The sequence below is a fragment of the Zootermopsis nevadensis genome, unplaced genomic scaffold, assembly GCF_977971745.1.
Source record: "Zootermopsis nevadensis isolate Lab colony 2312 unplaced genomic scaffold, Znev_1.0 Znev_ptg000061l, whole genome shotgun sequence".
Taxonomy (NCBI): domain Eukaryota; kingdom Metazoa; phylum Arthropoda; class Insecta; order Blattodea; family Termopsidae; genus Zootermopsis; species Zootermopsis nevadensis.
In genome coordinates, this window is record NW_028259192.1 from 12,292,370 (window position 1) to 12,319,067 (window position 26,698).

Genomic DNA, 26,698 nt, shown 5'->3' on the forward strand with positions numbered 1-26,698 from the left:
AATATGTATCTGGTTGCAGGCATAACAGTAACTTCAGTTGTGTTACAGGTGAAAGGATTTGTTATTTATACATACCATATTTTTGAGTATCCTTCAATTCTGTTGGTTGTGTTGTAAACATTTAAGAATCCAGTCAACTTGTATCAGATGGGCTTCTGGCTATTTTCATAGGGTAATGAGGAATGTAACCAGCCACGGTGGTCTAGCGGTTAGAACGCTGGCCTTGTAATCCTGGGGTCTCGGGTTCGATTCCCGGCGGTGCCCGAATTTATAACTTGTGTTGGGCAAGGCCGTGGTCTAGGCAACACGGAGTTTTCTTCCGGGGGCTTCCCCGGTTTCTCCTTGGCATCCCAAGAATTACTCCATTCACACACAGAAGAAGGCAATGGCAAACCACTTCTGGATCATCTGCCAAGAACGTATATGAACAGGTCCCAGTCCGAGAAAAGGATGGAAGGATCCTGTTCATATGGACCTGTCGTCAGACAGAACACTGCAAATAAAAATAAAAAATGAGGAATGTAACCAAATTATAATATGAGCACTTTCCAGTTGTGTTGTGCTAGTGTACTGAACTAATTAGGCCTAACAGACCTACTATAAACAGGATGTTTATTTTACAATAGCCATCGTTTTGGGTAGTTCTTGGAAATACCTGTTGGCAAAATTAGTTTATTTTAAAATAAATTTCCAGTTGTACAGGATATGACCACGTTCAGTTACCATTATCATTCACAGCATCGTGTTGTGCAGTTTTATCTCTCGTGTTATTTTATTGTGTTCTATCAAGTGTGCTAAAATCTTTTTTTGACATTACGACAATGGTCAGCTTGCGCGCATTGTTATGTTACCTAGGAAACATCATCTGTTTACTCGGCATTGTTGTGTTACATTACTGCCGTCAACAATCCGCATTCGTTATTGCTGAAAGAGCTGAGCTGTGAATCGGTTGAAGAAGTACGTCATAAAGTAGATAATTTTGTGCTGGTAAAAACGTTTTAGAATATCACAAATACTTATCTCATAAGAATTATTTCATTAACATTACAGAGACGTATTTACGTCAGATTCTCCGGAACCGTGGTTCCACTATCAACTTTTTCTTTTAATTTCTTTACGTACATTTTGTCCTGTATTTTTGTTTACCGGTATATTAAAGTGACTTGTACTTTTAAACTGCTTTCATTGCTACTTTTTGTCCAGTGCACGTTACTGAACTAGTCACAAATGACAACAAAAAGAAAAACTTATTACGTTCAAGAAAAATTAGACATTATCGACAAAGTGAAACAGGGTCGTTCGAAGTCTAGTTTATTTCGGGAATTAGGCGTACCGGAGGGAACAATTCGTGGATGGATGCGAGAGGAAGAAAAAATGCTTTCTTATATAGACCAAATAGACCACAGAGTCGGGCTAGATTGAAAAAAAATCAGGTTGCCTGATACAACCAATGTAAACGAATGTCTTTACCTGTGGTTTTTACAAAAATGCAGTGAAGGAATTCCGTTGTCCGGGCCGATTCAACAAGCTCAGGCACTGAAATTTCATAAAGAACTAAATGAATACGAGTTCACGGCATCAAGTGGGTGGTTGTCACGGTGGAAAATTCGTCATGGTGTAGCTCAGATAAATATAGCAGGAGAATCCAGTTCTTCTGACAGAGCTACAGCTGAAAAGTTTACAGAGCTACTACAGCAAGCAGCTGAAGGACACAACTATAGTGATGAACAGTTGTATAATTGTGATGAGACGGCACTTTTTACAAAATGCTTCCATAAGTATGTGTACTCTTAAATGGCGATAGTCTATCAATACTGTACGTACCGTACAGTACGTCCAGTACTTGTACCGATTTTCCGATGCACTCCCGTAATAACGCGGGTTTACCAATGCCCCCCCCCCCCCCCCCCCCCCCCCGCGACCCGCGTTATAGCGGGGTTGTACTATATACAGTTCTCTAATTTTGCCTGTTATGTATGGGTGATCGTGATAATGAACATAGTTCCATAAAATAAATTTCTTTACTAGCTGAGTGACTTAAATTGTCAAGGACACTTGCTTCTTTGTGGTGTGAAGTACTTAGTTGATAGGTTTAAATGAGTAGACTTTACAAGAAATCTGAATTATTGTGAGGTACAGATTAAATTGCAGCATACATTTATAAATTTGATGGGAAATGTGAAACAGACTGATCACAGTTTTGTTGATTAAATATGGCTTTGAGGTATAATTGATGTTTAATATTTTAGAGGGATTATGATTATGTTGAGTACCTGTTTTTTTTAGAGAAGAAGGGAAAGATGATGGTATGAACAGCATAATCCTGGGGTGCATTGTGTGGGTTTACGAATTGGGCTAGTGTTCGTACCGATTCAGAGATGGCAGGACTATGCATGATGCTACGTTTCTGAAGAGTTGCACGTTTGTCATTGCACTTTGTATTTGTAGTCGGTTGTAATATGTTAATAATGGTGGTTGGTAGAGAGTAATATAGTCACGATAACAAAATATAATAAATGCAGTGCATATTAATAGAAATAGTTTTTGTGTGATTTGAGGACGTTATATTATAACTGTGAAATGATCCATAGGAAATATTAGATATATTTGAGTTAACATTTGAATCGGTACAATTGTGTCATATCTAATGGTAAGTTTTACACGAGGTTTGATTGTGTATTAACTAACGAGATTATTATGAATATTATTTGGAACCCAGATCGTGTTTGCGGACAAAACATACACTGACGAAGGATTGTGCAAGATACCTTAACCTGACCTGTATGTATTAGTAAATGGGAATGTGACGCAACGATTGTTTACATGCTAACAAAGCTTTTATAAAGAAGTTAATATGTTCTTACATGTTTCGTGCTACTGATACAATTTGAAAACATAAGACTATCAGTTCTAATGTTCGAAGATAATTCAGATCTTATGAAAACAAAAACAATCACCATGTTGACCTGTTGTAACATGCAAGAGCACTCAACCGAACGTTGTTGTGTCTCTTCATTCTTGCCTTATATTTGAGAGGTATTGACTCAAATCTTGGATCTGAGATTGATTATCCTGAGTCCCTCCAGGCAAATTGATAGCACCATAAATTAAACATTTACCACATTCTTCCACATTGTTTCCAGTTCATTCTACATTAAGTGCCATATTATTTCACATCATGTGGTCTTTGAAGCCGGCAGTATCATAAAATAAACCATATTACCCAAAATTGTATTGGAAAAGAACACTTCCATTATTTACCAGTACCAGAAATTTGTTTTGAAACAACCTAATTGGACATTGCAAGGATGTGAACTGACTTGTATTGGTATAGGATATATAGGAGTCAGTCAGTTTTTTTCATCACATGTGAGTTCTGTAGCAGTATGACATTTGATGGTGACCTGAGTATCTTATTATCTGCTGAGGGATGATTTGTATCAGTTGATAAGTTTTCAGCAATCTCAATTAAAACATTTTTGCAGCTTTTACAGTATTTAATTATACGTTTGCAAACTCTGTTCTTGTATTGAGCAAATTATTTCTGTTTCATTGAAGTTGCAGCTTTTGAGTGAGTGCTTATGTTCTTTGTATCAGATATTCAATAGAATGTCGATATGCAGCTATACCTCAGTTGTGTGCTATGAGCTATTGGGGTGCTTCAAGATGTCAGTATGAGTCAAAAAGGTCCAATGAATGGGTATCATTTTCCAACATTGTGAAATGCAGAATGCTTGACTGAGGGAGAATTTTGCTTGTTACATATATTAACAAATGCTTGAAATGCCCTTCATGGGCATGTATGCACACATCAGCATGATGTCAGAACAGGGCTTGAATGCCCCATGTATGGTACAAACCTCATTTCCTGTATCCTGTGTGCCATGACTAAGTTGCTCTCTGATGTCAACAATGTTGGCATAAACTGGTGACCATGTTGGCCATGTCACAGGAGCCTCAGGACCACAATTGATCGATTGTCTGGGATAATGCCTGCCTAACAATCCTTGTACAGATAGCAGGGTTATAATAATATATTTAACAAATGTTAATAAAGGACAAATCAAATTTTTTCAGCTTATTGGTAGCTACATTGAACAGCTGTTTTCTTTTTGTACAAAAGTTAATGTAGAATGTGTTTATTTTACAACAGAAATTTTGGACTTTTCATCTGAAAGATGTATGTCAAAAACAAATAATACCTTCTGAATTGGTGAGTTTTCTTGAAACTTGGTAGGGAGGCCAAACTGACTGAGATTTCCCAAATGCCATGCTTTTAACAGTTCCAGCATGGTGACAATGTGAACTTCTGATGTGGAAGTATTGCTAGTGCCATTAGTGGTCACTTGTTGGTGAAATGTAGTGTAAGTTATGTGTGTCTGTGTGTGTACACAGAGTTTCCTAAAAATTGTAATAAGTATAAAGTTGAATATAGAATTTTAATAAGTTTGCTTTTATGTTTGTTTCTTTTCTTCATGTTTTTGATGATGGTGTTGTTACTAATTTCTTTATCTTGAACTTTATTCACCATAAGTTTTTTAAAAGTATTAAAACACAATGTTTTGAAGGCTGAGTAGGATTTGAAGTTCTCATGGTGGCAAGTTCAAAGGTGGCTGGCTTCTGGGTTGTAGCATCACGTAGTCAGGTGGAATTTTACCATTGTTTCAGAGTTCCTTGCTGTCTCCTTCTTCTCATTGCCTTGAAGATGGCAGCAGCAAGGACCTCTGAAACGTTGGTAAACTTCTACCAAACTACATGACACTATAATTCAGAAGACAGTGATCATCCTTCATCTTATGGTGTAAATGGTGGAGGGGGGGCAGTATGTATTCTGGATTTCTGGATTTGTTACTCTGAGTTACACTGGTATCAAGAGTAGCTTAGACTGATGGATCCAGCAGAGTTGATAGTGCCCCCACTCACCCACACCCATCCCTCAGAGGAAAGTTGTTTTGATACTCTTTATCAGCTGATGACAGGTAAGCCCACTTTCTTGAGTGATTTAGAGTTATAGTAGAACAGTGATTTAAATAAATCCAGATGTACTGCTGCAGAAACTGTTCAAATCAGTGGACCTAGAAGTTAAAACATTTCTCAGATAAGGAGTGTGAGTTATTGTGTATAAAAAAAAGCTTTCTTTTATAGCATTTCTTCATGTCTGAGGACAACTTAATTTATAACCAGTAAGAGTAACATCATATAATGGGCATGAAGCGACGTGGTACAGGAAGAAGACAGGTTTTAAATTTGAATGACAAGCAGGATTCTCCTCGCCGAACTTGGCAGAGTAAGTTATATTTTATTTAATAGTAATTTTCTTAAATATATTTATATTTATTTAGAAGATATTACTGCCACATTATATACTGTGTTTATGCTAAATTAATAAGGGACATTGCAAGGACTATAGTCCTTGTACTAACAGCTCGTCATTCATTATTGTATACATTAGCAGGGTTGCTGTATTGATGACCAAAAGAAAAAAAATGCAGTTGAAGAAAGGTTGAAGATTGTTTGTTGGTGTTCAAAGGGATGAATAAAAAAACAGTTTATGTTGTGAATGTTGTATTCTGGAATGTACAGTACTCAGCTTGTGAAAGGAGAAGAAAAATTACATTTGTGTGTAAATTCTTTGGTAAACAAAAGAGGTTTTTAGAGAAAAAACATTGATGTAGATGAGTTTATACAAATGTTTCATACAAAAATTAAGTGAAGAAGTACTTGTAAGTGGGGTAGTTTTGAAAGCCTAAACAGTTGAATTTGATACACTGTTTTGTGGGATGTAACATTTAAAGTTTCTGAAGGGTGAAAGGTTTAACATGGAATATGTGGGTTGAACCTGAAAGATGAATCTGCATTTAATGATTGTAAAGCAGCTGAACAGTTTCCTGAAATTCAGTCTGAAGTGACTGAAGCTTTTGAGTACACTGATGAGCTGTTGCACAACTTGGTGAAACAACACTATTGCAAGCAACTTCCAGACTTATTATAGATCTTAAATAAATATCCAATAATGCGGTTATGAAACCTAATATGAGAGAGAGAGAGTTACTCTAATGCTGTGCACCAACAAGACTGGCAGTCACTGGTGTGTGACGTTTATGTAAGAAAATGAAATGTTCGTCTCTTCATGTTTGATACCTAACCGGTGGTAACTTTTCTTTTAGCTAAATATCAGCAGATATGTGCGGAGCATAGTAGTCAGAATGGGGACTCTGGGAGTGGATCCGGTGTGCAAGGAGCCATCTCTTCCACATCAAGTAAATCTGATAGCAACAATTTGTTAAGTGGTTTGGTTGGGCCTTATCATTCAGATAGTGAGGCTGAAGAAGAGGGAAGAGAAGCGGCAGGAAACTTGGATGCCAAAGTTTCAGACTTCCTTAAAGTGAGTATTTACTTTCTGTTATATGCAGTAAATCAGTTTATCCATTACATAATGAAATACGTAAAATGTAAGATTTGAGGTTTTCAGAGCGGTGAGTATGAAGATTTCTGTCTTCTGGGTTGTTGCGCTGTGTAGTCTGGTAGATGTTTACCAACGTTTCAGGGGTCATACTGCCTCTGTCATCAGGGCGATGAGTATGAAGATTTCTGTCTTCTGGGTTGTTGCACTGTGTAGTCTGGTCGACGTTGGTAAACATTGACAATCCTGATCAATATTTTATATACATCAACTTGTGAGAGTTCAAGTCACTTTTGTGATATGCATAGTTAGCGAAGAATGGTTTAAGTTTTTGTTCATAAGTTAATGTATTTTTTAATCTGCTTTCAGTAAATAATTGTTTACATTTTCACATAAGCTAATCATGAAGCATTATTTGTGGTCTAACGTTCTTCATTTTAAAATTTAAATCTCCGTTTTCTTTTTAGGAAATTCAAATTATTGCTCCATCCAAACCACATGTGGAAATTCCAACATCACAAATGGCAGGAGCGGTGCATTCTGCAGATGCAAGGAGCCACATACAACACTCTTCTGCCATGGGTAAGTGTAACATTATTAGGAGCCTTCTTTCAGATAAAAGAAAGTTTGTTTTTATTGTGTTCATTTATTTGTAGTTTATGTAACAACACTTTTTTCAGTAGCTCAGACTATATAGTGTCAGATGAGAGATGATAGTGAGTTTTTATTATTGAGCAATGAAATACGACAGTACAGATATTGTATGTGCCTTGTTGTATGAAATTTTAACTGTTGAACGCATTTCACATTGTACAGTTAGAATCTAATGAAATTTCAGTAGAAGACAGCAAAAACCTGTCCCTGTTTAATAAAAGAATTAATTTTATTAATTTAAATTTTTTTAATCTTACCATAAATAGTGAACCATTTTAGCTAGAATATGAAATTTTATGTGAAGCTAAATTTTAAACATTGCTGTATGTTATTTATAAGTAAATTACAAGCCTTGCGATGATGCACAAAACTTTGAGGTTACATTGTAGAAATTTGATTTAGGCAGAATCTGTAATTTCAACAATAACAACTATATTAATAAAGACAGTGGTGGTGATTATGATGATGATTGGTCTTCTGTAACTTATTTATGGTTGCAAGCATAAAAGGAGATTGTGATTCAAGTAGGATTCTATCATATGACCATCCTCACACAAGCCCAGAATACTAATCCATGAACTAAATTTCATATTATTAATGGACTATAAATTTATATTACTTAAAAATAACAATACAGACTTTGTAGTACAGGAAGTCTGTACAAGAAAACAGGCATTATGAATTCTACCTGGGACTCCTTGTTTATGTATTTAATTTTTTTCAGCTTGGCAAGAATGCTATGATGAAAATTCTGGCTATGTATACTACTGGAATGTAGAGACAAATGCAGTAACTTGGGAAATGCCACCTGAATACCAAGCCTATATTGCAAGTACTACTTCAATGCAAGCTCAGCACTGGATGATGGAACAGCCAATGGGGATGATACCTGTTATGCCTGCTCAGCATCAGATGATGAGTCATGCTGCAATGAGTAAGCATTATCTAGACTCCCACTTTGTGCAGCATTCATGAACTAACATTCAGTGCCTTAGGACATTTAAGTATGACTCTCCACTAGGAACAAAGGATGTAAGTTATTAAATTAAATGATTAATTTTTTTAATGTTTCATTATGTGTAAATATCATATTTTCTTGAACCCCTGCACATTAAAGAAAAGGGGGGGGGGGTGACCAAAAATTGCAGTGCATGGCTTAGTTGTCATGGGGTTGACACACTACTTGTTTCAAGTGGCATCTTAACTTTCGCAACAGCCTCTTCCTTTTGCATATCAATGTGCAGCTTCAGTTTACGAGTGAGTGTTCAGCTGTGAAGTACTGTTTGCACAAGGTGATTCAGTATCAGATGTACAGATTTTAGTGGTGAGTTGAACGTCGAAAAACAGCGATAGAAGTTTTTATAAATATGAGTCCACAGATCCTTAGGTTTCAAGTTAAGGCCCTTCTTATATGCTTGAATCTGTTGGACAAGGCTCTTGGTCAGCATAACTAGTGGCCATACACACATTGCACAGCTGTTCATCGAATTGCTTTATGCACAGTGGGCGTCATTATTTGTTTAGCTGCAAGTACTATTACAGGTATCTGTTGGTGAATAGTGTAACTTTTTCAAAATGTAATGTGGACAAAAATTATCAGTCACCTTGTTGTATTTTCAATGGAATGGTTCTCTCCTCCCTCATGCTTCAATTTATAGCTTCAGTAGGTTCTTCATATTCACATATTTGGCACTTTGCAGTTCCTGCAGTAGCAGCGTCAGTGGCATCACCAAGCACTTGTACTGTCAGTAAAAATAGGACAGATGTAAGGCCACCTGGAACAGTAGGTGAAAACACAGTTACAGGTACAAGATCAACTGGAACAAGAAGGTCAAGAAAGACTGCAGCAAGTGATTCTGAAGATGAGTAAGTTTAAGAATTTAAAATGTTCCAACATTTGGTGGCAGTTGTTTGGATATTACTATGCACCTACTGTAGAACATGTATGGCCCATAATGAGAACTTCATTGTAGTAATCAGCACCATAACCTTCTTAATGTTAACATGTTTAGAAAATGTTCTATAAAACAATGGCTTTTTTCCATCAACTTTGCCATAACAAGTGTTACATCATTTTCCTTAACTTTTTGCACTGACTAATTGCAGTTCACTTTTGGAGTGATCTGTAGCTAGTAGTCTGTAACGATGCTGTTACTCCAACCTCTGTGCTTGGAGAATTTGTGATATTATGTTATCTTGGCATATTTTCTCCATTTTTTATAGTACTATAACATTTCATCAGCTGTCATTCAAAGGGTTATGAAAACTTGTTTCCTCTTCTCAGTAATTATTGACATGAGATTTTCAACTCATTGTTTGCTTTTTGGAATCCATGAGATTAAAATTTTGAAATAAGTTATGTATAACAAAAATTTGTATGCTGAGAAAATATGTGATAAACAGAAAACTAGTGAAGCACACACAAATGAAGCCACTATCTATGTGCTAGTAGTAACCAAATTTGAAATTATAGGAGAGGCAAAATTCAAGCCATTTTTACATTCAGGTCTTTTTTATTTAGAAAGAACTGTTTGACCCAGAACAGTGGTTTCTAAAAATGGAGTTTTCTGTAATGTGAGAAGATTTGCAGTTGCAATTTTACTGGAGGTGTAAGATGTATGAGTGACTTAATTTTAGCACTTTAACTAAGTAATATTCATTTGCATCTTGTGCACCTTTGAAACCTACTTTAAGATTCATATTAAAACTAGTTATGAAATGTGCTTTATAACTGTAAAAGAAAATTGTCTTCAGTAAAGTGAGTACAGTACCATTTTATTTCTGTTATACTGTAAAATTAATATTCATAACACAGTAAAATAATAGATTGTTTTGTAATTAATTATGGCAGAAAATTACGTAGTATTTTGTTTTGTGCAGGAGAATTGAAATGATAACTTCTTATGGACCAGCATCTGAGGAAGAATCAGAAGATGAGGAAGTTGTGCTGCCAGCCAAGAGGAAGAAAGGCACATTTAGTAAAGCGAAAACACAGAGCACATCCAAAGCAACTGACTGCGTAACAGAACTCTATGGACATCCACCAATGGGACCTGAACTGCCATCAGAATCTCAGTTAGTAGTTGGACCACAACCACAACCTATAGAATGTGCTGTTAATTCGCAAACTGAGGAACAAGCAGATTCAGAAATTGTGGCTTCATCAGGTTCAGGGCTTGTATTTAATAATGGGGAAGAATCTGTTTTAAATTCAGATAGTGTTATGTGTGGTACATCAACATTATTGTCTGACAGTGTGCCAGACATAGGTCCTCCAGGGGAGGAAGTGGAAGTTCATGATGTTCGTGAAGAGCCACGGGTACAAAAGGCTGATAGTTTGAAGAATGACCAAGAAGAAAGTAGATATTCAGCTCCAGATTCAAGTGAGGACAAAACTGTAACAGGTGATGCAGAAGGTTTAACAGAATTAGACAGTAGTCGTACACAGTGTGAATCAAGTGTTGCCAACTCAGCAGGCTTGAGAGTTCACTGTTTAAAAATGGAGTCAGTGGATGAATTGGGAACTCACGGTTCTGCTAACGCAAGTCCAGTACCAGCAACAACTGAAGAAGAGAGTGATGAAAGTGGTGAAACTGATGAGGTTGTAATTTTATCTCGGTTACGAAGCCAAGCTCGTGTCTTAAAGGAATTGGGTGGTGAGATTCCTGTTGAAATTCGTCATCTTATTGACCAGTCTGCATCAGAAGCAGCATCACCCATTGTTGCTGAAGATGTCATCGCTCAAATTGAACGTGAACTTCCACCTGACTATAGTAAAAGTGATAATAAAGGAAAAGTGAAAGATGTTACCAACAAAAGGAGAACACAACAAGGTTCTATTTCCAGTATAGAGCAATGCACAAAACCTACTTCATTTGCCTTAATTGCTGGTTATGGAGATGGCTCAGACCAAGAAGAAGAGCCATCAAATAACTGGCAGTCAAAGAAGAACAAAATTTTAAAGACTAAGAAGTTGCCATCAACACAGTCTGGAAGCAGTTCAGTAAATCTTTTCCCCATAGTGGACTATGAGGTACAAACAGGAAGTTCAAAAGAAAAAGATGATAAAAATGTTGCTTCAGTAAGTAGTGCAGTAGCTGATGGTGACGAGAAGGCAGAGGAGGTTATCCCAAGTGGTACTAATGAGAGCATTCCATCATCATCTAAAAGTGCTGAGTTTGGAGAAGCCATGTTTCCTGCAGTTCATGAAGACAGTGTTGCTCCAGTGTCTAAAGAATTAACTAAGTTACACGGTTCAGGTGAACATGTATCAAGTGGCATGACTGGGCCAGGTGTAGAATCAAATCTTCCAGATTCTACCACCAACAGTAAGGCTTATAAACGTAAGATACGTTTAGAAATTGGTGCTGTATTTCCTTCCACCAGTTTGCCTAAACCACCTACATCCACAGAACATAGCATACCTGTTGTCGCTACATCATCTGAAATTAAAACTTCTCAGCCTACAACTACAACTATGACCACAGCAGCGTCTTCAAGTATGAATTTTTCTACATGGACATACTATAATTCAGACCCAGTATCAGGTGAAAGAAGGGGGTTTGGTTTCCAGTCTGTTACATGTGAAGACTCTACAGAAGCATTACCAACAGATCACAGTAGCAGTTCTAGTGCTGGAAAGCCATTGTCACAGCAAAAGAAGGGGATTATCAATTTTGTTAAGGCAGAAACAATTAATTTACCTAAGCCAGAGGAGCAAATGTCTAAGAGCACCCAAAATGCAGAGGAGGAAGATTATGTCTATGGGGAGGATAGAGGTTTGTAAAATACATAATGTAGTTAATTTGCAACTACTAGTGTGTAATATTTCCCACATATTACCTTTTCATCACTTTTTATCTAAGTTTTCAACAGTCAAATTCACGTATTTTAATGCTGTAGTCTGTGGTACATTGATGGGACCAAAAATCTTGATTAGTGTCTGTATAAAAACAAGATAAGTAGGGAATAATATTTTTTAACTTCAAAGGATGACTTAGCTCAATATTTGTTGAACATGAAAGAAGTACTGTTATTCTGACACTTTCCTCTAGGTCTTTTGTACTTGTCCACAAAGAAGCATCAGTATTTTTGGTCTTTCTCATTCTTACTTTCATTTGTTATGGTGGAAATTTGAAAATATTTTGCAAATTCTGTTTCTTTATTTGAATTATTTTTCCATGCTTGGTTTGGATTATGCAACCACTATGATTTAGCCTTCCTTTATGTACTAATTTTAACATCCTTTGTCAAACTATAGTTTTTTCCTGCCTCAACTTGTAATGACATGGATCTAATATGTATCACGTCTACAAAAATAATGTCTCATGTAAAGTCTTCTTGTAGTTTAAACATTATATAGGTGAGATTTAAGGTTTTCACAGCAGTGAGTATGGCTGTCTTCTGGATCATTGCTCTGTGTAGTCTGGTAGAAGTTTACTGGCATTTGAGAGGTGCTGCCTCCATTATTAATAACCCTGATAGTGGAGGCAGCAAGCACAACTGAAACACTGGTAAACTTCTACCAGACTACATGATTCCCAGAAGGCAATTGTCTTCATGTTTTAAATACTTTTAATACATGTATTTATCGCCCTCTGTGGACTAGTGGTTAGCATGCTCGCCACTGCACCCAAGGTTTGTTGGTTCAATCCCAGCTGAGGTCGATGGATTTTTAAGGGTACAACTTCCTTCGGAGGGGAAGTAATGCCGGCGGTCCCATGTCGTAGATTTACGGCATGTAAAAGAGCCTTGCGAGCATGATACGAGATGTTTTGTAAGCAAAATTCAGCAGCTATTTCACACCCAAGTCTCTCCTGATTCACTGCTTCACTGCTAGATGGCTCTGGCAGTCAAATCAGGAGTGAGTAGAATTTGTGCAGAGTCAGTGGGCTAGTCACTCACTACTCTTAAATGCACGCTGTAAAGACTATGAAACCTCCGAAAGGAGGCCCTATTCTCCACTTAGGAATTACAGGATCTATCTATCTAATACATGTAGTGTCCCGCGCCGTAGCCGCGCGGTCTGAGGCATCATGCTTCGGACCGGTGATACAAAATGCGCGCTGGTTCGTCTCGGGGAAAGAAATTTCTCATGAGATTTTTCGACCAGTGTATGGGACCGGTGCCAACCCAGCATCGTGAGGAAATTGGGGAGCTACAATGGGTAGCGTAATCCGGTCATGGAAATTAGCAAAGGCTGGGGGTTCGTTGTGCTGACTACACGTCACCCTATATCTGGTTGGATGATCGTTCACCTCTGCTTAGCATGTGAACGTGAGGCCAGCAGCCAGCTAGTCGGCATTGGCTCTCAAAGGGCTGTTATGCCACGGATTAATATTAATACATGTAGTGTCTTGAAAGTAAAGAATCTGCTTGCCGTGGAAATTTAACCTGAAATTGTGAAGTATGCTAAATGCAGATTGAGACCTGGTAGTAGCCATTAGGTATCTCATTCTGCTTTATTTATCATAAGATGATATAGTTGCGTCATATTGTGAAATTTAATTAAGCATTCGGTTTTTGTCCGTCTAATCACAATTCATATTTAAAATTTACAATTAAGATAATTAAAATATTATTTTATGTTCCTCATCGAACAATCGATTTACAATTGGAACATCTTTTTACAACATGTTTCGGTTTCTGTATAAACCATCTTCAGGTGTAAAAGTTAAAATTATAAACTTAAAACTTAATTACAATTTCTGATATGCAACTTTTTGGTGATGTTCACTTCCAGATTCATTTCTATATTTAATATAAAAATGAATCTGGAAGTGAACATCACCAAATTGTAATTAAGTTTTAAGTTTATAATTTTAACTTTTACACCTGAAGATGGTTTATATAGAAACCGAAACATGTTGTAAAAAGATGTTCCAATTGTAAATCGATTGTTCGATGAGGAACATAAAATGATATCTTAATTATCTTAATTGTGAATTTTAAATATGAATTGTGATTAGACGGACAAAAACCGAATAATTTATTTATCATGTTCAGTGCCATATTTCTGTCTCATCACGCTGATGATGTAGGCAACAAGTACTTCTACCAGACTACTCTGACTGCAACTCATAAGTCAGCCATTGCCACATATATACTCACTGTTGTAAGAACTGGAAATCTCACCATTTTGTTGTTGTAGTTAATATTTAAATACATTATGGTTATCAGGTCAAGAATAAATTATGATTTCTTTTCAGTATATAGCAAGGAAGAGCTTGAAGCCTACCAACATGTTGAACAACTTGCACATCTTATAACAGAAAAGGTGGTGTTTCTTGGGGAAGGGAAAGATCCTGTGTCTCCTGTGCAAATTATGGCCATTCAGATTGAGGTAAGTGAAATTTAGCTGTTACCTGCAAAAGCAAGTGGAAGAATAATTATGAAGGTTTCAGCTTTGTGTCATTGCAACCAAAATCAAGGTATGTGAATTATGTACATTAGTCATGCAGAGTAACACTGAAATAACAGTTTATAAATGGTAAATAGGTTGCAGTGAAAGTTCTGTCTTTGTGTTAAAAGATGTTTATGGTAAACAATATCACATTGGAAGGATTTGCTTCTCAAGATAGCAGATAAAAATTCAGTTGCTGAACTGTATGTTTTATGAGTTAAAGAAAGAAAAAGTTGAGCCTGCATTAGAAACATGGCTCCAATAATAATGTGACATACAAAGGCTTTCTTTCTTATTTTACATCTTGATTATATTATTTTTTTCATCTCCACTTTCTTTATTTTCCTCTTCTAATTGCAGTGTGATAGAAACTTCTCAAGGAAGTTTAGTTTTATTTTTGAGTTGAAATTATAAATTTGTCAATGAAAATTAGAATTTTGTTTCAATACATTAGCAGACAGACTTTTACTTGAGTAAATTTATTACATATTAGTATTTTTAAACCACTATTTTTTTGTTATATTTTGTACCAATTTTTACAAAAATGAAGCATTTATAACAATTGTTAGATGGAATCATTGAATGTTTATAGCATCAAAAAATGAGAGCATTCCAGTAACTACTAATAGTCTTTGTTTTACTGTTTGATATTTACGTTTTCATCCAGTAAATTATTATCATCAGCATAGACCTGAAGATGACATATCCTATTCATTTCCAGTCCCTCCAGGTTGATTTGGTAAGTGGTAACATCTGCCTGATACCTCTATATTGAGTATTTTTATGGGTACAGGTAGCCCTCGATTTAAACCAGGGATGCGTTCCTGGACGAACGGGCGTAAACGGAATCAGCGTAAATTGAAACTCTTTTATAATGTAAATCAATGGGAAGTCAATGACATGTGTTCCCAGCACCCAAACATTGAAGAGTAATATAATGGCATTACATTTAAAGCTCTGAAATAACGTAAATAAAATAAAGGGAATTTAAAACATATATTGTATACACTTACAATCGGCAATTTGTTGGTCCCCGCGATTGACAGCGATTCTTTCATGTGATTGATGTGTACAGTCATCTCTGCTGTTATGCGATAGTTGCATTCATGTAAGACGCCGACTTATAGAAAACTGCATAGTAAAAATAACCCCGGTACCTCCGCAGAGATTAACTTAGTCCTTTGAAAGTTTAAAGCAACAGGAATGAAACTGCATAAGAGCAAACTCGCATATGCAAAAGTTTGCATTTCACAAACAGCTTTAACAGATTCATCGATCTCATTGGAAGAAATTCGCATTAACGAAACATACGTAAATGTAGAGGTGATTGCATTTATAATTTTTATTCAAAATCAGCCATATAAGAATTACTATTTTTTATAAGAATCAGTACGAGATACATTGTAAAACTTTATAAATAATTGTAAAATATATTTTTTTCACTTTTAGACTTGCTGGTTTCTAAATCGTTGTTATTCTGAATTAGCGCAGATCGAGGGCTATCTGTAAATGGCTTCTGATGTTCGTTGTGGATGTGTTAGTTTTAGCCTGTATTTCTGAAAACAGGTGCAATTATCATATGGGTAACTTGAATTAGCAAAGGAAAGAAGTGACAAGATGTCACTGATTTTTGATCTATCACAGGTTTAGATTAAAATGTTATTACACTGGCTTACTTTGAAGTAACTTTCATTATCTTACCTATGAGTGTGGTTGACAGGATCCTGATATGCAGTCACATAATCGTCACCAGATTTATAATATTGGATTGAAACGGTTATGCAATTTCATATACCTTATTCATAATATTTGTGTAAGGTCTCAGTTATATGTTTTCACAAATTGTCTTATGTTTTTAATGTAAAATAAATGTTTGATTTCTGTATAATTGATGTAAAGAGTCTGAAAAGCCATCTACTTATGGTTCTCATATGTATATTTCACTATACATTTAGTAAAGCATATAGTGTCAGTGAGGTGTCTGAAACATGTTTTGATATTTTGTGTGATGTTTGGATGAGAACTAATGCCATTTTAGTACTACTTATAACTGTGTAAAATAACAGATATATTGTGAATTTTGTTTAAATTTTGTGCAGATGAGTTTTGAGTACTTGGATGGGTATCTTTGATGATGTTGTAGACACTGGTATCAGCTTGGCATGCAGGTGCCCTGTCACAACCTTATCTGTCCAACTGGCTGAGTGACACGGGGGCGGAGCTGGCACGGCTCGAACAGGCAGCTGCACCTGATGGATGGGCGTGTGAATGGGATAGGTACGGTATCCAATTTAATAGCACATACTCGATAGCAACTGCTGTACCTATCTGTCTCCTCATGCAATACAATCCCTGCAGATTCATGGACACAACAACTTCACTGCTTATGCCAAATGGATAATGTATTAGAATCTGGCCTAGGAAGGAATTTTACAATTTATAAATGTGGTCTTGTGTACTGTGGAGATGACAAATGAGAGTAACTTGGGACTGAACAAACCCATAGAAAGGTAATTGAGTTAAAAGATGTTTGCTGATGCTGGATAACAAGAGGCCTGCTTCCATCAAGCAATGTCTTACGTTGGTGGACTGGAGAAGGCATCGTAGAGAGCACCGCCATCCATGACTGTCAGGAAAACATCCAGAAACAAGGGTACAGTACACAAAAAGAGGTGAGGATGTTTAGCTCATTTCTTCTTATGTTACTTATAAAGTGAATGAACTTTGAAAGTTTTCAAAATTATTTTCCTTTTATTGTTAGATTGCAGTTTAAATGTGCCATACCAAATTTGTGTCATGTAAAAAGTAGCAAATATTAGAGGTATCATTAACATTTGTCAGGCATCATACAGAAATGTTTTGTAAGTAGTGTTTACATAAATCGCGTGTATCTTCAAGATTTATGCTCTGGTCTTCTTCAACAGGAATTCTTCATGGAAGCGAAAGATCTACACACTTTGGCAGCCATCCAGCCTTGTGGTGTCTTGCTCTTTCCATTGTTTTGAAAGAATGTGCCTTTTATATAATATTAAAATGCTGGATGTTAGTATGAAACATCAAGCATCAGAATATCAGTTGTTACAAATGGCAAGAACAAGGTATTATTGGCAGAACAGCTTAAAGATGTCGAATCATCGTGGATAATCTCCTGCATTGTCGATTTGATGTAACATCTCATTACACCGGACAGAAGATTTCTTTCTCCCGAACTGTGCTATCTTTTTCTGAACTGTGTGTGTATAACAAAGAGGCTGGTTACTACATGAAATGCTTTCAGTTTAATGATGATTGCTATTATAATACAGTATTTGCATATAGAATACTGTATAGGACAATTTAGAATTCTTATGTAGAGGGGTTTCTTCAGAAGATATAATCCACTTGAGTATTGATGTCTGTCGGATGTAGTTTATCCAGAAGCATATTTATTAATCCTCATTAGTTTTATTTGGAGCTGAGCTTCATATAGTTGACAATATTCTATCTAAGAAAGTACATTTGTATGCAAAGTGGAACCTGACTTAGGATAGGAACCGTGGTTCTGTAAAAGGTGGGGAATTTCTCGAGTAAGATTTGAAGTTTTCACAGTGGTGAGTATGAAGATTTCTGTCTTCTGGGTTGTTGCGCTGTGTAGTTTGGTCGATGTTAACCAACGTTTCAGAGGTCATACTGCCTCCGTCATCAGGGCGATGAATATGCCAATAGGGTGGGTGGGGCTAGGTTTATAGGTGCCGGAGTGTGAATGGTGTAGCCTGCCCCAAGCCAATGGGAGCGCGTGGGCGAGTGTGAGAGAGGGAGATAAAGTAAAGAGAGAAAGAGCAAATTTGCGCTAACGAAAACGTACGTAACTGCAGAGATGACTGTATTTATAATTTTTATTCAAAATCAGGGATGTAAGAATTACGATTTAGTATAAGAAGCAGTACCAGATACATTGTAAAACGTTATAAATAATAGTAAAATATATATATTTTTTTCACCTTTTGACTTTCTGGTTTTAAAATCGTCGTTATTCTGAATTGGCTCAAATCGAGGGCTGCCTGTATATGGTTTTTGTTGTGTTAGCACTGTTATTTTCTAACAAATAAGGTATCTAAAAGACCATAAACCCTTCCCTACCTTTCTTAATAAAAGGAAGTATTGCTGGAGACTGATGAATTTAGTTCTTCAGTAATTGTGGTTTTGGGTTTTATGCATTTTCATATACAATTTGAGCACAATAATGGGCTATATATTTTAGAAGCATTATTGTTACAACTGAAAACATTTCAGATTGCTGTATTCTGCATATACTAGAAGTTTTATTGACTTACAGGCAGCTAGTTGTAATTTTCAAGCCAGTGTCTTTTATTTATTCTGTAAGTCAATATGACATCACTTTCTAGTATACATAATGGAATTTAGTGAAGTTGCCATGCATTCTATCCTTTAATATATTCAAATGTGCAAGATTGGTCTTCTAAATGGATTCTTTCATGGTTCTGTTTGTTAAAACATATACCATGTAGGTCACAAAATGAGTTAAATTTAATAACACTATACAGTTTGAAGGCATGCTAAAAAGTTAATTTTCTGAACTTCAGTACAAGTCCTTTTGAAGTGCAAGTGCACAACGTGATGTGCAATGTGTCAGTTTGCAACATTTGTTTTCACATCCTTTGTATTGCAGTATAGTAGGGGGCAACTGTACATAGTTTGTGAAGGTCTCCAGTCTCGACAGATGTGGTTTCTTATGTTAGTACAGTACATTTGATCACGTATACTGCGGCTTCTTAATGCAACTTGCATTCACTTATAAATGTTGTGTTCATACTCATGTATGCATGCATGCACACGTGTGCTTGTGCACACAAACACTACTTCTGTCTTATCTTGACACTAATAGTGTGCTATAAAATAATGCCCAGTTTAAACTTCAACTCATCTGAAAGATAATTACTCTGATTACCTGTTTCCTAACCACACATCAGGGCAGGTTCTGTAAGTAAGGTATCTAGTGTGTAGGGCTTTATTTTCAGACTGTTAGTGGAAGAAATTGATTGCCATTTTATACATGCAATTTTGGATAAATTAAGTTGTGTGTAATAATGTTGTTTATTATTGCAAGAGCAGATTTAATGTTGAGTTTGATTGAAATATAATTTGTAATTTTGAAGCTAAAACATGTAGGTTTGTGGATGGATAGCAAGTTCACCTTCCCAGTAATGTTTAATTTTGTGAACTTTGTGCAAAGAATGCATGATTGGAAATATAAATCACCTGTTGCCAATGAAGTGAGATGATTCACGATGAACATAATGCAAACTTCGATACAGAAGTTTAGTATAGGTTTGAGAGTTGCAAATTGATATTTTGCCATTTAAGTATTTTAATTATACATGATGAAAAATTTATAATCTGTAAATAATGTCTGCTGGAAGTATTAATTTTGTTGCATTTAATATTGCAAGTATTTCAAAAATGAATGTTGGGTACTTGTAAATTTGATTGTTCTGCATCCTAGGAGATAGGTATTTGTAGATCATGTTGGAATTAAAGCAGTGGAATGCTTTTAACTGGATAGAGACATCTTTACATAAGAGTTGTCTCATGTTTTTGTGATACTGCTCATCCTATAGGAGTCCAATCTTGTGTAATTATGTGATGTGTGTAAGGAAGCTTGAGAAGGAAATTTATGTTACAAAGAAATGCACATTATCACATACTAAGACTAGCATCAAGACAAAACCTATTCTGCTTCAACTTTTCCTTAAACAGATCACTAGTGGGTTGAACATGGTTTTAGGGAAACTTGATAACCATTGCTTCAAATACATCATATTGATTTGCTGAAGGAAGGTATTAGTTGAGCCTGTTTTGTTCTAAATATGTAAGAGGAGAGATCATCTCTTTTGTCTGCAGACTGGTCTCTTATTTTGTGTTTTGAATCAAATGATGCAACTTAGTTGGCTGTTATGTCAGCCCAACTAAGTTTCATGATTAGTATCATAGAAATTGTACCTTACAACTCCGTGGACTGTGCCGTATGATCAACACTTCACATGGAAAATGGTGTATGCTAAATCTAGTAACTACTCACACAGAATATATTCCTGCAGTGCTTGCTGTATGAATCTTTTCTGGTGTGGTTGTTGGGTTTACTGCTCTTCGTCAGGACAGTTGGCTCACAGGTAATGACTTCCCTGTTACAGTGCAGTCCCATTTGAAGTGTTTCTGCAAAGTATATTCTAGTACAAAGTTGAGAGAAATTTCATGATGTGTGTCAATATAAATAATTTGTTTTGCATCCGTAATACAATGCTGTGGAATTAATGGAAACATTGGGCAACACAAGTAATTTGAAACATAACTTACTGGTGCAGTACCAATGTTGTACACTACTTTTCTTCCTTCAAGAACACCTCAGTTTGTCTTGGTGATTCATATTTTGTTCCCATTAGAACCCCAATTTGTCTTGGTAATTAATGTTTTGTTTCCAATCTTGTCAATTTCTGTTTTGTTCCCAACATTTCACTATGGCTTGGTGAAATGAATTTTGTTTTCAACAGTATGTCAGTTTATCTTCATTAAGCGTGTTTCATTCCCAGCAACACTAGTTTGTCTTGAAGATTCATGTTTTGTTCCCATCACCTCAGTTCTTGTTGTATCCTGTCTTACCAGCAACACCCTAGTTCATCTCGGTCAATCATCATCATCATCATCCCAATATCACAGCAGTTTGAGAATTGCATTTTGTTCCCAGCAGTATCTCACTTCTTGATAAACTGTGCTTTGTTCTCAGCAAAATCTGATTGTCTTATTAAATATCTAAGCATTGAGTTGAAGGAATGGCACCATCATAGAATAGCAGCTTTGGGAAACTAAAATTAGATAACTAGTCCATCTTGAGGTTTCTAAAGACTTGAAACAAATTAAAATTGCAGGAATGCTAAATTGGAGTTAAACTGTAAATACCTGAAACTCATGAATGGAGAAGTCCTTATCTGTTAACCTTGGGTTACTGTAACCGAAGGTTGATCTTAAGTGTTAGCTGTCTGAATGTATTACATATGGGACTTTGATAAAACAATTACAGTTTAATATATCAGCTTTTTTCTTGTTCTCTCCTTGCCATTATGGTGCATATAGGACGCACAAGCGATATTTTTATCGCAACACTGTGAGTGGAGAAACACAGTGGGAATACCCATCACAGCCTGAAGAAGATGTCTGTGGTGGTGGGGAAGCCATGGAACTCTGCACCACGCCACCACCACCTCCAGCATCTCCACCTCCAGAGGAAGACTCGGTACCCAAAACTCCGCCACCACCTATAATCTCACAACAGTCAGAACCAAGTCCACCACCACCTCCACAGATATCTCCTTACAGAGAGAAGAGTTCTTCCAAAGGTTCAAGTGACAAATCAGACTCAGGTTCAAGCCATCACAGGAAAAAGAGGAAAACAGACGGAGAGGTTACTTCAACAAGTTCAGACACAACGAAAGATTTGGGAGGTATGTAGAATTTAATGTGTTAGAACATAAACAAGAGAAGAAAGGTATATTCCTAAGAAGTATACATATTTTCCAATATAATTGTAGTTATCATGAGAGCTGCTTCACTGCACTTGTGTATTTGTTTCAAAAGTACATAATTGGAATCTTTTATCAGCAGTGACACTGTTTCATTGCATCTTTGGCAGTTGAGTGTATCTGTACTTATCCAATCTTCAGTAATAATATGTTTTGAGTTATGCTGTTGTAGCACATGATACTTTGAACTCTAGCTGCAGCCTGTTTATGGATTTAGTGGAAATTTTACTTCTTGAGTTGTGACACTTCCCACTGGTTTGTGATATACAGAGCATCATTCAACATGTGTTTAAAGAAGGTGTTTGTTGACAACGTGGTCACCTGCATCATACATTTGAATTGATGGAGTTGGCTGTTTTCATAATTCTTCTTGACTGGTGATGTAGTCTGATGAGAAAAGCTCCCAGAGTCACAGTTCTTTGGATGTCTAATGTGCATGACAGGATCAGAAGAATGAACTGTGTATTTTTAAATTGTTTCATGTATTAGTGTAGGAAATCTAGAACATTATTCCAGAAAGTGCTAGGCATCATGAAGACCTGGGAGCTCTGGGTATTTTTCAATTGACTTCAAATTATTGTTTGAACTGAAACATACTTTTATTATATTTGTTTCAGCTGGTGTAAGCAGTAACTTTGATCCTTCTGTTTCTTCATCCCCTGCATTAAGTCCCACTAGTAATCCAGTACTCCCACCATTGCCTCCTCTCCCTCCTCCACCTACAGCTCCCCCACCACCCCCACCCCCACCTCCACCACCTTCAGATCTTCCTCCTCTACCACCTAGCACTCCACCCCTTCCATCTTCCCCTCCCCCTCTGCCACGACTTGAGAATGAGCATGGTGAACCACTTCCACCTGGGGTTGATCCTCCAGAATTGCCATACATTGTGGCAAGGCCACACATACCTCCAGCATCCACTTCGACATCTGGTTCATACCAAACACTATCGGGCATGACTCCACCACCTCCACCCCATGGAGCTGCTGCTTACCCACCATTACCACCGCCTTCTCCACCCTCTGGGCCACCAGACTCGACAGACATAGACAATGGGTTTTCAGTAATGCCTGAAGAACAGATGTCATTAGGAATTCCACATCCAGCCCAATCACAGTACCTGATGAGTAATGCTTATCAAGTAAGTGAAGTTGTTACAATAATTATATGAAAGGCAGTACATATGTTCCCAAACAAAGGCAGGAAATCATGTTGTAGTTTTCTAAAGAAATGCAGAGAGTAAGTCACATTGCAGTGCCCAGTTATATCTTCCAAGTACTCTGCAAGTTATTGGATGTTCAGCTTTATAAATGGAAATTTGTTCAGTACAGAAACATATATGAAACATTTCAGATTTTATTGCTCAGAAAAAAAACAAAACAACAACAACAACATATTTCCTCTTCAAGATGAATGTAATATTTGTTACATTTTTTCATATATAGGCATCAGTGGTCTCATCAAGCAGTCACAGTACAGGTGGAGGTATACCTTCTATGAGCATGGCAGGTCCAGCAATTGAGTATGGTCCAGTGCCATATGTTGGTGCCATGCCCATGCCAATGCCTAGTGCGCATACCATCTCACGTCCAGCAGCCAAGAAGTCAAAGGTTTCTCTCTATGCTGAGTTGGATTCCTTCTACTCAGATCTGGCTTCGTTGGAGTCCTCAGGGTCCATACCATCAGGCATGCAAGAATCTTTGAGTGAGCCGAACATTCTGTCAACTTATGAACCAAATGCAGCAGTAGGAATGTCAACAGGATCAGTGCCACATGATATTTCAGTGCATCCAGGCCCTTCTAGTTTCTACAGTCAGACAGCTAGTGTAACTGTAGAGGCTGAGACAACACCAGCTCTTACCAAACCTGCAGATTATGCTCCTGTCGAACATCCGAGGAAAAGGAAGAAGGTAAGGTTCAGAGTAGTCAGTTGCGTTGACTTATTATCAGCTATACTTTGCCTTGTTTGAACTCTATATGTGGATGGAATCCCAAGGTTAATCATTTTGCCATCTTGAGCTTTGTTAAAGATTGTACATAAAATGTACAAGTTTTGACCATGTTTAGAGCAAATATATGAAAAATTACCTCAGATAGGTGATATACACCATGCATTTGTTGGTATATTTGTGGTAGTGCTTGCACTACAATAATTTGAAAACCATCAGATATGTTTTGATCATGTAAGATTTGAGGTTTTCACAGCGGTGAGTATGAAGATTCCTGTCTTCTGGGTTGTTGCGCTGTGTAGTCTGGTTGATGTTAGCCAACTTTTCAGAGGTCATACTGCCTCCGTCATCAGGGCGATTAAGACGGAGGCAGTATGACTTCAGAAACGTTGGTAAACATCGACCAGACTACACAGCGCAACAACCCAGAAGACAGGAATCTTCATGTTTTGATCACATTGCTCATGTAAGGGGTTGGATACATTCATCAGTATCAAACTTGTCTGGGTTTATTTTGGGTTGTGTTTGTAGTGCCTGAATAACTTAGCTGCATACTTGTATATCTACTTACATTTTACTGTAACCAATTGTGACAGTCAATGAGGAAACAGTAACTGGTCTGATGGTCAGGATGCAGTTCACGATAAGAACATTGGGAACATTTGTTTTTCAACATGTCCAGAACTATTGTGGCACATCCAGTTGGTAATGGGTGCATTTTTGTGAGGGGTACGTGTTCAGAGTATGAAGCCTTAATTTCTTGCTCAAAGCTGGAATGAATGGAGCCTTATAGTTTTGCTCTTATATGCCTTCATTATATGGTTCTTAAGCAGGGACAGCTTTACATTTACTTATACATTGATGCCTCATATGTGGCTTTATATATAAGGTCCGAGAGGATGTGTAATTTGTCAAGTCTAATTACATGGAGCAGTCCTTTTCCTTCACAAGCTAATAGTCACTCAGCCAGGCTTTAAATAGAACCTGAAGGTTTGTTAATATGAAGATGGCTGTCTTCTGGCATTTTGCATTATGTAGTCAGGTAGATGTTTACCACTGTCAGTACATCAGTAAACTTGTACCAGACTACACGGCACAACATCCCAGAAGACATTCATGTTCAAACTCTCTATCATGAGAACCTGAAATCTCACTTATTACCATCTTCACAAAAGCATACAGCTGGTCCCTGCACTGAATCCACTCCACATTCTGATTGTAGTGTCATGCAGTCTGGTAGAAGTTTACAGTGTTTCAAAGGTCCTTGATACCTCCATTATTAGGGCAATTCTCACATCTTACTTTTTGGGATGATTTTAATATTGTTTTCTTATCTGCACAAAGACCTTTCAAGTGATTTCATCTCTTCATGTATGAATTTCTTACCTGTCCCATACATGCTGCATGCCCTATTCATTGAACACCTTGATTTGGTCACTCATGACAATATTTGGTGAAGAATACAAATTGTGAAGCTCAGCATATGCTATTTTCTTGACTTTCTTGTCACTACTTGTCTTCAGCACATACACTTCATGATTAACTAATGGAATTTGGTTTTGTTTTTAGAATGTCATGTTAAAATAATTATCTTTTTATCAAGAATTAACTGTTTAGAAGTATATGGCTGTGTGTTTGTGTGTTATAGCCCAGATTGGCTCCTGGTCTTGCTTTAAAGAAGAAGGGTGTTTCATCACTAGTAGCAAAGTGGCAACAAGTGCAGCAGGAAGTAAGACGTGACTATAAGAACCTCGATGATGATGACAGTGATGTATCCTCTACACATAAGTAAACCTTAAAGTCATTCATATAACAAGTATGTTTGTATGTAGGTGAATATGGTAAATGGTGAAAGCAAAAGACAAAAGGAACTCCCAACAATAACAAACTTACTGTACTTTGTGATGAGTTCAGATTTCACAAAATGGTACTACAAGAAACAAATTTACCATCTTTACTTACATTGTTTCAGTATGGTTTTGATTTACTGTTCTTTCTGTAATATACAGTAACAGTTTTGTCAAAACAATGGTTTGAAAAGTCAGATATAAGATACAGTTGTACTTGGAAGTTATATGTAATGAAGATTAATTTAAGTATGGGGAGTGTGACTGGCATAGTTATTAATGTGATACTCAGTAAATAAATATATGATAATTGTAAAGTATTGTACAAAGTAAAAAAAAAAACATTAAAATAATTTGATTACTTCAATATTGTTTCTTAAATGTGGTTTGTAGTAAAGCATATTAAAAGAAACAGTTGTCTGATAGTCATTGAATTCACAAGTTACATTTGTCTAGCAAAGCTTTTCGGTGCCAGCGATACACAATATTTATGTTGCAGTGCTTTGTAGATTTCTATTCTCAGCTATTGTGTTGTGCTATATGAAAAGGTGCATTGATTCTCTGATGCTTACATAGAATATCCCAATGCTCACCATGGATAACGTTGGATCCAACATGCTCCAAATTATTGCATTTGCTGCATAAAATTGTTATACTTCAAGTGAATAGAGTTGAAAGACATGAGATGACTGTTTCTTAGAATTGCCATGTCACAGTGAGTGTAATGGAAGGCTGAGAAGAGCCAATGTACAGCATGTTTCAAAAGTAGCTTTACAAGTTGAGGGCAAGATATTGATGAACTGATAGGAGAAACATATAATTTCAGAACACAGAAATGTAGTCAAAGACTTCAAGTTTTATATCCTTCA

At 36.7% G+C, this 26,698-nt stretch overlaps 1 protein-coding gene across 2 annotated transcripts; it reads left to right on the forward strand.

The window, feature by feature from the left end:
- The first annotated feature begins 2,423 nt into the window (after positions 1–2,423).
- Positions 2,424–26,196, forward strand: LOC110837831 (uncharacterized). 2 transcript variants are annotated; one of them, XM_087340179.1, is made up of 14 exons: positions 2,424–2,650; positions 5,146–5,287; positions 6,168–6,385; positions 6,871–6,985; positions 7,782–7,991; positions 8,758–8,923; positions 9,938–11,835; positions 14,266–14,399; positions 16,603–16,736; positions 17,384–17,557; positions 21,588–21,955; positions 22,651–23,174; positions 23,479–23,943; positions 25,631–26,196. In XM_087340179.1, the coding sequence occupies exons 2-14, from the start codon at positions 5,203–5,205 to the stop codon at positions 25,772–25,774; spliced, it is 4,635 nt and encodes a 1,544-aa protein (XP_087196305.1). In that variant the 5' UTR covers positions 2,424–2,650; positions 5,146–5,202; the 3' UTR covers positions 25,775–26,196. The 2 variants fall into 2 exon arrangements, with proteins under 2 accessions (XP_087196305.1, XP_021936081.2); XM_022080389.2 differs by lacking the exon at positions 17,384–17,557 and having other exon boundaries at positions 2,425–2,650.
- The last annotated feature ends 502 nt before the right edge of the window (positions 26,197–26,698 follow it).